General features: G+C 45.8%; 1 protein-coding gene across 3 annotated transcripts; it reads right to left on the bottom strand.

Annotated features, from left to right (window-relative positions):
• On the bottom strand, positions 1-7,345 carry PLAC8 (placenta associated 8). Of its 3 annotated transcripts, XM_038135600.1 has the most exons (5): positions 7,188-7,343; positions 1,405-1,533; positions 1,133-1,257; positions 420-523; positions 1-152 (listed from the first exon to the last, which is right to left on the bottom strand). In XM_038135600.1, coding segments are annotated over exons 1-5 (411 nt in total). In that variant the 5' UTR covers positions 7,240-7,343; the 3' UTR covers positions 1-151. The 3 variants fall into 3 exon arrangements, with proteins under 3 accessions (XP_037991528.1, XP_037991527.1, XP_037991529.1); XM_038135599.1 differs by lacking the exon at positions 1-152 and having other exon boundaries at positions 416-523; positions 7,188-7,345; XM_038135601.1 differs by lacking the exons at positions 1-152; positions 7,188-7,343 and adding an exon at positions 3,178-3,322 and having other exon boundaries at positions 416-523.
• Positions 7,346-10,342: the final 2,997 nt, after the last annotated feature.

Raw genomic sequence — 10,342 nt, 5'->3', positions numbered from 1 at the left:
TAGGAAGACAAACTCAAAACTTTATTTCTGCAGTTAAGTAGGGAAAATCAAATGCAATCAAGACAAGCTCCACATGGTGCATTTCCCAACAGTCAGAGCAGTGGTGACTCCTGCTTGCAGCAGCTCCAAGGATGCAGCGAGGATGGCAGCATCTGCAACAGGATGGAAGAGGAGTGTTGGGACTGAGATCTGCCTCACTACACTCTATGTGTCACCCCAGTCCTCTCCCCTCCACCCTGTTCAACGTCCCCAGCAACATTTTGCTTCAGGACACATCACTCTGGTCAAGTGTCCATGGCAATTTCACCACTGCAGCAAACTTGGTCTGGTGTCAAGATGTTGGCAGGAGAGGCTCTGGGAAGCCACCTGGCTGCATGTGACAGCAGCTTTATGGATGAGTAGCACCACCCCTAGCTTACCAGAATATGCCAAGCTCCCTCCTGCGGTTGATGTCTCTCTTCATTTGGCAAACAGAGCACACGGTGCACCACAGGGTGACACAGTAGTCAGAGCAAATGGACCCCTGTTAGGGAGAAACTGGTTAGGGACAAAGGCTTCCCAGAGACCACGTTCCAGCCAAGAAAATGTTAATCACATTCCAGGTCAAGTACTTTTTTCTTCTCGGCAGGCTGCAGCATCCTGAGTAGAAAACACTGAAGCCCTGGGCTGGTAAACCCCAGGAACCACGGAAAGGAAGGAAGGAGCCCTTTGTGCAGGGTGCAGACAGCTACTTATCTTTTGAGTTCTGAGGTTCGGGGAAGAGAAATGCTCACAGGAACAGACAGTGTGGGCAAAGTGAACTTGGGACCCTATGGTTTGCTCTTGGGATGGCAGCAACCACCTCCTCTGCAGGAAGAAACACCCTCACATATGCCCTGTCCACCTTTCTCCCAAACCTAATTATGGATCTTTATCCATGTAACCAGCTTCACCTATTCTTTATTCAGCCCACAGTATCTCAATCAAAGCTCAAAGAAGGAAGCAGCAGCTGCGGTGGATATGAATGGGAAATAAAGGGGGAGTAGAAATCACCACTGTCCTGAGCCCCTTCCTCAAGTGCAGAGAGAGGGGCCGTGGGGGCACCCTGTCTTTCAGGCTCGCAGAAGGGTGAGGGAGTAGGCTCAGCACTGACCGGGATGTTGTATCTGGTGCGGTAGAGGGTCCTCATGGCCACGCTGGTCCCACACAGGCAGCACTCGTTCATGTCCCCAGCCACTTGGCATGCCAGGCAGGGGAAGCAGAACATCCCGCAGCAGCCTGGCAGGGAAAGAAACAATACTGGCTGAGGCTCTGCCTGCCTGCCCGGAACCACCAGAGCAGCCGGGAGAGTCAGGCTGCCTGGCTGCACAGTGGCACCACCGAGCCAAGCAGCAGGGGCAAGGAAAGTGTGTCCAAGGCACTCACAGACGCCACAGTCAGAGCAGCAGTCCATCAGGCCTGTCTGCCAAGTGCATCTCGAGACAGAGGACATGGCCCCACCGTACTGCGGCTGGATTGTCACAACGGTTGGGACAGCCATTCCCAGGTGCTCCTCTGAAAGAGACAGGAAACAGAATAGTCAGTGAAAAAGCTGTGGTTGGTCCGAACTTCCAACCAAACTGATGGCTACCACCCTTCAGCAGGCAGCCTTTTGCTCAGCTCCCTAGCTGCCACTGGAGGTGATAGAGAATAACCATATCTTGCCTGCATTTCTCTCTGTTCAAGGTTTTCGCATTATCTGCCATTTTATCCAGCCTTCAAAATAGCATCAGGCCACTGATGTTCCCCACTCCACTCCATAAAAGCTTTGCTAGTGCTTAGACATGACTCATTCCCCCTGTGCTGAGCTGGGCTGGGCAGTGAACCCAGGCTAAAGGGAGTGACTTGGGCATTCCGGTTGTTGGACTTGGCATATTTTACACAAGATGGCTTTAGCATTGGCAGGGCATGTTGAAAGCATTGGCAGGGCATGTGAAAGCACCTGTGGACTCATTTCCTCATAACAAAGCCAGGCTACACACAAGAGAGTAGTATAGAAAACTCGTATCTCTGGTTTCCTGACGTAGGGAGCCAGAAAGGGAGAAAATCAATGTCCAAAGTCTGAAACACTCTCCTTGCCTTTTTGCGGTTAAGCAAGCAAGTAAACCTTGAAAACCAGTAAACCTCAGGTCTAAAATAATAATAATGATAATAGTAAGAATAGCAACAAGAACAATTCCTTTCTGCTTTTAATTCCCTAGCCAAGTGAAAAAGCACAAAGTATTTCTAGGTAACGATTCTAAGAAAGTTTGGGCTTGGGTGAGTTTCTCTGAGATAAGATAAACTGCCTGCTCACATTTGTTGAGCCTTCTTTTCTGTAAGTTGAGTTGATTTATTTTATGCCTTAGAAACAGCAGTTTGACAAAGGTAGACCCACCCTACTGGGTGGTCAGCCTCCTCCTCCTCCTCCTCCTCCTCCTCCTCCTCCTCCTCCTCCTCCTCCTATTGCTTCTGAGCTCAGAAGCCAGAATAGAAACTGATATGAAAGAGTGATGCTGGGGGAGGGGGAGCACCTTCTTTCTCCAGTAACTCGTGCTTTGGAGTAACGCGTGCTTCTCCAGAAATCCCACTCCTGGCTTCAGCTGGCACCACACACTGGCGGGAGTGCAGCTGGAGGTGGTATCAGGTGTGTGTCCAGAGGGAAGTGTAACGCCTCTGCCTACCCACAGCTTCCCTCTGCCTGCCTACAGCAGTGCCAGCCACACAAGTATTATTCACCTATTTTCTCCTTTTCTAGCTGCAAACAGTAATGAAGAGTTCGAAGCATAGTTGCTCTTGCCACCAACAGCACACCCCACTGAAGGGACAAGCAAGTACACAGAGAGACCAGGTACCAAAAGCCATCAATATCCAAACTTCTGGTAGGGCAGCTCAGTTTAAACAGAGAGTAAAGTACCAGTCAGATTTCTTCAACATATTTATACAATTGTGTTAGCATCAGAAAGCAGTAAACAAAGGTAAAGTCTCCATAATCCAGCTTTTGCACACAGCTTTTTAAAAGCCCCCCCACTTCCCCAAGCAGGATTTGCCAGATAGTTTGGTTTATATTTTATGCTAAGCAGGAAATAAGAAAAATAAAAAATCTCTACTTTGACACTGTTATCCCACTCTTCCCAGGCTAACAAGTTACTAATATTTCCGTGCTTTTAGAGAACTAACCTGGTGAGCAGCCTTGGACAGGGCAGACTTCCTCTCCCTACACAAAGTGGCTCTGGCGAAGATGAAACTAAACTTACTCTACTGGATGTTCTTATTGGCAGCCAGAAGTAAAAAACGTACAATGAGTGGGAGGTAACTTGAAGGGGGAGGTCAGGAGCTGTGCCCTGTCCTTATAACCACACATTTTACACGTGCAGAACACAGTAATTTATTTTTCCTTTTCCCAAGATTAGTTATTTCTTTAAAAAAAAAAATGTTTGCATGTTTATTGTCTTCTTCCCTTAACTTTGCCCACATGATGTTGCTGCTCAGGAAAAAGCAACTCTGAATAATGTACTTTCATCAGAACAGACATTTAGGTTTTTATTTCTTAGAAAACACATCCCACATGGGGAATCTTTCCATAATAATTAGTCTGATTCCCTAAGTGCTTGTCACAGGCCATGTAGCCCAGCCACTACAGTAAGATTAACATCAGTTACCATACATTTACATACAATTACCATACACACATAAATTTCACTTCATAAGATACTAATATTACAGTTTCTGCACTAACATGCCCCAAATACGTAACCACTCATGCCCTGTGCAAGACAGTTTTGGATGCACTTCCAAATTTTGTGGAGAATCTGAGGCACCAGGACAGCACTTTTTGTTTCCCAGCAGGATGCACATAACATGCAGAGATCTCAGAGAGGGTCTGGGTGGCTGTTTCTCAGGAGCAAGTCAAGCTCAATGCATCCCATAGAAAGTGGTGAGATTCCCTTCTCTCTAGCCCTCATGAAGAATGGGGAAAGGAGAAGATCAGGCTAAACTTCAATATGGCAGCTATGTCAACAGCCTGGGACTTAGGGTGCTTTAAGTGAAGGCTTTTATCAGTAGTGCTGCTGAGAAAACAGGGAGCCATGCCTTGAAATGCTTCCCTTGGCTTCCAGCAGCTCCAAAGTTTAACCATGTCTGTCCCTGCTTTACAAAGGTGCTGTCTGGCCACTCCGTGGCTGGATCATACACAGTTGGTGTTCTTTGTAAGAACATTGCAATAGGCTATGAAAACTGAGGTTTTGCAAAAAGCTGTAGATCAGCAGATTCTTCCCAGAGGAGGAGATGCCTGACATCCCACTGGCTGGCTGGATGAGGCTCATGGCCTAGGAGTCTGCTGGGGAGGAGGGAAACAGGAAGTTGAAATACAGTCAGATTTTTCAGGTGGTAAGAAGGAAAGGCTCCAGAGAGACCTCAGAGCACCTCCCAGTACCTAAAGGGAGCTACAAGAGAGCTGGAGAGGGACTTTTCACAAGGGCATGCAGTGACAGGGCAAGGGGGAATTGCTTTGAACTGGAGGAAGATAGGTTTAGTCCATATTACAAAGAAATTCTTTGTTGCTAGGGTGGGAGGCACTGGAATAGGTTGCCCAGCGAAGCTGTGGATGCCCCATCCCTGGAAGTGTTCAAGGCCGGGTTGGATGGGGCTTTGAGTAATGTGGTCTAGAGGAAAGCATCCCGGACCACAGCATAGGGTTTGAAACTAGATGATATATAAAGTCCCTTCCAAACCATACCATTCCATTTTTATTTTTAAGAAGACAATGGAAAAAATCCACTGAAATAAATTCTCACCAATTTAACATGTACTACAGTAAATGCAATACTGATGAAGATTCAGGAGCACAGATTAAAAAAAAAATCTCCCTTAACACCTTTTTGCTTTCTCTGCAAAGAAAAAAGTATGGACTACACAGTCTACCACTGTATTTTATGGAGAAACAGTTTTCTACAAGCAGAAACTAATTTATTCCAATTTGGGCCACTCACATGTAAAAGTTTGGGCCTGTTCTCTGTACCACTTAAAACAAGTCCAACCTGCAACTTCAAACACAACCACAAATGAGCAAAGCCACTTTCCCCAGCACACTGCCTCATACTATTTACACAAACTAAGGTGTCTTCAGTGGTGAGAGGTGTGTTCATTCACAGAGGGTCCATGAATCCCATTGAGGTGCAGGTCAGGGGGGCTGCCTGGCACAGGAGGGTGCCTGGGGGCCTCTCTCCAAAGCTCTGGTCCCATCAGTCCTTTCAAGAGACAGAGTAACAGTCTCAGGGTTCTGTTTCAGACATGAAGAAAGTCTTCTGAATAAAAAACTTCACCTTTTTTCTAGATGTCTCTGCAGCTTCAATGGAAGAACATGCTACCCACAAACCTTGCTTCCTTCCCACAGCTTGAAATGGCTCAGGCAAAAGGGAAATTCCTGCAATGGTAAAAGCTGCAGGAGAATGGAGCTAAGTGCAAGGGAAAATTTTCATAGCCCTTCGAAATATAGCTGAGGGTCAGTTGCACACCTCACCAACACTGAAGCCATTGCAGTTGGTACAAGCAGAGAGTTGTTCCCATGTCTGCACATCCCTCATCTCTCCCAGCCAGGGACACTGCACACAGTGGAGAGGGTCTTGGGTGGCTGATCAGACAGGAAATGATGCTATGGCTGGGAGCATGCAGTGCTGTCTGGGCAAGGGGCCTGAACCCCTGTGTCACAGGCAACTGAAACATAAAGTCCAGCACACAGTGAAGAGCTCACAGCCAGGGCCAAAGGGTACCACCAGCTTCACAGCAGCTCTTAGCTACAGCTGGTCAGACTAAAACTGGTTTCAAATCCGTCTACAATTGCATGCTAGTGGTAGCAATGGTTTGTCACAAGATGTTTCACACATCTTGTGTGAGAAAGACATCACACATTTTCTGGCTGAGCTTCTGCTTCCTGTGGCTTGCTACCTTTCCATGCTTTCAGCGGTGCCACTCTTTCTCCAGGTCGTTCAGACTTACAGGATAACGCCCTGTGGGAATCAAGTTTTATCTCAGGAGCTCAAAAGACAAAAAACAACTGAAGTAGAAATCAACAAATCAACCCTCTTGTTACAAACAGACCAGTCCAACTAATACATTTTTTTGTCTGCTGCTTCATTAACTGCCTAACTCTCACTGAGTTGCACCTGCACACAAGCAGAACTACGAGAGGGTGCAAGTGTGGATCCTCCTGTACCCATCCCCATTCACATAGAATGGTGGGAAGCAGGAGAACCTCAGCAGTTCAGCTGCACTTGGGTGAGCTCCAGAGGCTTTCTGGAGTAAGCTGACCCATGGCTAATTTCCAGCTTGGACATGTGCTCTTTGCCTTTTCTATGGCAGTTTTATCCCAAGCTGACAGCTTCCTCCAGAGCAATGCAGGGGATAATGGCCTCCCCTTCTGTTGTCCCTTGTGTTTGCCACACAATGGTGTCCTTGCTTTAACACCTGAGCAGGAGCAAAGTGAACAGCCACAGAGGATGCATCATGAAGTTAATCCAGCATTAACCAAGGTATTGGCAAAAGGACATCCAACACACTTTGCAATGGTATTTGACAGGTGAAAAGTATTTTTTTAATGTATGGATGTTATTCAGCAGAATAAGTTGTACTGTGGATTAAAAAGGGCCTTTACGACTTAATAATAATGATGTTTTTTAAGACAGATGGGACAAAGTATTGAGAGAGTTGAACCAGAAGAGATGATGTTCAAGATGGGCAAGCTGCATGGCTCCACACCTGCTGCTGTATATGACTGCAAGTCCTCTTCAGAGGAGAGCTTTGTTTCTCCATGACAGTCTCATGATCCAACATTGCTCACCCTGATGGAAGGGTAGGTTATGACCTCTGATGGATGCTCCCCAGCAGTTTAACCTCCATTTTTCTGACTTAATGTGTCATAAATTAGTCAGCTCTGAGCAGCTCGAATTCTTAAAGGCAATTTTTTGTCTCTTGCTTACCCTCCTGCCACTGATTTCTCAAGCAAATCCCAAAGACAGAAGATACAACACTTACTGCCTTTGCACCTGCCACATGTGGATGGTTTCCCTGTGTGCATGTCCCAAGATCTCAGAGGACCCCTGGCAGCACAGCCTCTCATGGCTGAGCTGAGACATGGGGAGGAGTGAGAGAACACTTTCCCCATCCTACCCAGCACATGAGAAAAAACCCACCTGTAGTTGTCCCCAAGTGCTGCTGGCAGTGGTCCTGCTGTGGAGAGCACATTCATCAGATGAAGACACAATAAGGGAAGAAACTGTGTAGGTGCCAGAGTCCTGCTTGGAGTTGAGCAACCAAAAGTTTATCATCTGTCACCTGGGAGAGGAGGCATGCACTGCACACCAGACCGTCAGCCTGCCCTTCACCTAGCCAAGAGCAACATCAGCCCCACCCGCTCTAGGGTCAAACTGTGCATACACGGCCTTGGCTTTCTGCCCTAGGTTTTCCTCCCAAGGAGGAGGGAGGCAGGAAACTCCCATCGCTCATCTGACAGATACAGTCAAAGTGACACTTAACTGTGGTCTGCCAAATCCTTCTTTTACTGCCTTGCTACACCCATTGTGCGGTGTCATGCATGCGGAAGTGCAGGGGAAAAAGGGATCATGTCTAAGCAAATAAATTCAAGGTGCCTTCCAGCAAATGCCTAAAAGCACAACAATAATGCATGTTATGGTGTAGATGAAGTCTGTGTTTTCCTCCATTTTCCTCTTAAGTACTTTTATTTCCATTTATACATATTCCCTGAAAAAGTTATCAATAGCATGACAGAATTTGGGGAAAATAAGCTCTGATGAAGCTGAAAATCTGTTTGACAAATATTTGGCTGTGCTGCAGCAGGAGAGGCAACAAAAAATACACCCAGGTTTTTCCTACTAAGCAGCCACCTAAGTGGTGTGGTTTCACAGTGTTGAAGTGAACACTGAGCAATGGTTTCACCAGCGTTGAAGTTTCTCCCCAAAGCAGCTGCCTGGTGTTATGCTGCTTGTGAGGTTGAGATTTGAACAGTGATAACTTGAAGATAAAATTACTCCACTCCAATATCAAATCACAGAAAAACATTAATGTTGGAAAATACCTCTAATATCAAGTCCAGCCATTAATGCAGCACTGCGATGTTCACCACCATGTCCCAGAGCGCCACAACCTCACATCTTTTGAACACTTCCAGGGATGGTGACTCCACCACTTGCCTGGGCAGCCTGTGCCCATGTGTGACCACCATTTCAGCAAAGGAATTTACATCCAGTCTAAACCTTCCCTGGTGTAACTTGAGGCCGCTTCCTCTCCTCCTGTAATTTGTTACTTGGGAGATGTGACCAACTCCCACCTGGCCACAAGGTCCTTTCAGGGAGTTGTAGAAAGTGAGATACTTTACATTCAGAGCTGAACTCTGCGATTGCTTTGACATCAGTGCAGGAAAAAAATAAGGTCCTGTGGAATGGGCAGGCCACTGCTTTCCCCCAATGCCCTTATAACCAGTTACAGGCCTGGTTCTGTTCTTTATACAGTTGATACAACTTATTTTATATTAGGTATATTTTATTTATTTTATTTTGTATTAGGTGTATTTCCTTGTTACTGTACCTGTCTCAGACAAGCTCTGCAATTTGGAGGAACGGTGTTTTGCAGGCATAAGAAGTCAGAGATGGCTTTGGATTTTGCTTTCCATTAGGATGGGAATTTCCACCCCAAAAATTACAGCTGTATTGTTAGAAGCATTGAACTTGGCATGAACACTGTTCTTCTGTTGTAGGCCTCTCTCTGCTTTGTTCAGACAAAATCACTTCTGTACAGCTGCCTGGAAGTGGTTTTTGATGGATTTTTAAACACCACCATCCAGGCAAAGAAAAATGCTGTAAAACCAATGAAGTTTTTTTCTATTTCCTTTGTAATTCTTGTACTGCATCTAGCAGTATGGAATTAAAATTTGCTCTGGCTTTTGCCTCCATCACAAAATGCAGGGAAGCATTGCAGGAAAAGCAAAATCACCTTTAAAGTATACCAGGAGCCTTCAGCTAGTACCTAAACTTCTCATTATCCATGGCTGGTTAAGATGCACATTTTTTCTTGGCAGCTTTCTTTTGAAGCTCAAACAGAGCCTCTCTCCTGGTATTAGCACTGTGAAGTGTTTAGAAATCCATTAATGGTCCTCTACTAGCTTTTGCCAACGTGGAAATAGAAAAGGAGTGCCTTTTTTTCCTAGGTCATGTCACCAGTGGCTGGCGAGATGCCTGACCTACTGCCATGGTGTTGCCAGGCTCCCTGGCAGCCAGGTTGGCTGGCACAGGCACTCTGGCTGTTTGCACAGCACAGATCCTGCAGCATGCAGTTGGGAATAGAGGGAGGGAAAACCCTGACCCACCCCATTAACACCATTATATTTATGAAGAAATACTAATAGCAGTACCCAGGCAGAGTTTGCCTTGGCTGACCCTCCTCTGACAAGTCCCCTCCCTGGGAAAGGGGAGTGTGAAAGCTCCTGTGTGCCACTGTACAAAACAGGCTTCTAAGGCAAAGATCCAGACCCACCCTGCAGGTTTCCAATGTTGTGGCAACCTCTCCCTTTATCCCTGCAGGAGTAGCACACTTACTTTTACAGGGCTAATCCTGGACAAAGAGCTGGTGTTGGTACAGAGCTTTCTGTTTCACTGAGCAACTGGCAGTGTTTCAGTTTGCCACTGTTAGGGACATTTGACCTTTCTGTTGCTGGAAAAAAGCATTTGTTATCTCAACATCCTGTGGAGAAATACTTGGAAAAGGAGGTGTGGGAGAAAGGCAATGATAGTGAAGAAGAAACTTCCAGAGGATGTTGTTTAGTTCTGCAAAAGCACACTAATAATAATAAAAAGCTGATGCTTGCAGACAGGAATATTTGAAAACTTTTTAAGAAACTGCATCCAATTACAGCAGAGAGCATCTTAGCGAAGATTTGGAACAGAACACCTTGGGAATGAAGGAAGGAGGTGTACATGTATCTGCCAACAGATCCAAACAGGAAGGTTTTAGCCAGGAAGCAGCTCGGCCCTTATCTCTTTTGCGCTTTAAAAACTATTAATTTCTGTGTATTAATCATAAAATGCTCATGCAACTAACATCCTCGATAGCCTTTACCTCTTTTGCACTTGAAAAATTATTTATTTCCTTGTGTTAATCATAAAATTTTCATGAACTTAGTATCCTCAGTATTACAGCCTGAAACCTAAATCTTTCCGTTTTTAGGCAATGAACCTAAAATACAGCTATGTCTTATCTGTGTGAAATGAAATGAACATGAATTTGGAAAACTCACACAGAAAACATGAAGTGATTTTCAAGTTCCAGACATGAG

This window comes from Motacilla alba, chromosome 4 (genome assembly GCF_015832195.1).
Source record: "Motacilla alba alba isolate MOTALB_02 chromosome 4, Motacilla_alba_V1.0_pri, whole genome shotgun sequence".
NCBI classification, from domain to species: Eukaryota; Metazoa; Chordata; class Aves; order Passeriformes; family Motacillidae; genus Motacilla; species Motacilla alba.
The sequence above is the reverse complement of the archived record's forward strand: the minus strand, read 5'-3'. Positions and strand labels throughout refer to the sequence as shown.

Bases quoted from the DNA above. Each gene is read 5' to 3' on its own strand.
- PLAC8 (XM_038135599.1), bottom strand. From the start codon at position 7,239: ATGTGCTCTCCACAGCAGGACCACTGCCAGCAGCACTTGGGGACAACT. The intron at 1,534-7,187 runs GTGGGTTTTTTC...TGTCTCTTTCAG, and splicing joins GCACTTGGGGACAACTACAG to AGGAGCACCTGGGAATGGCT. The intron at 1,258-1,404 runs GTGAGTGCCTTG...TTTCCCTGCCAG, and splicing joins CTGCTCTGACTGTGGCGTCT to GCTGCTGCGGGATGTTCTGC.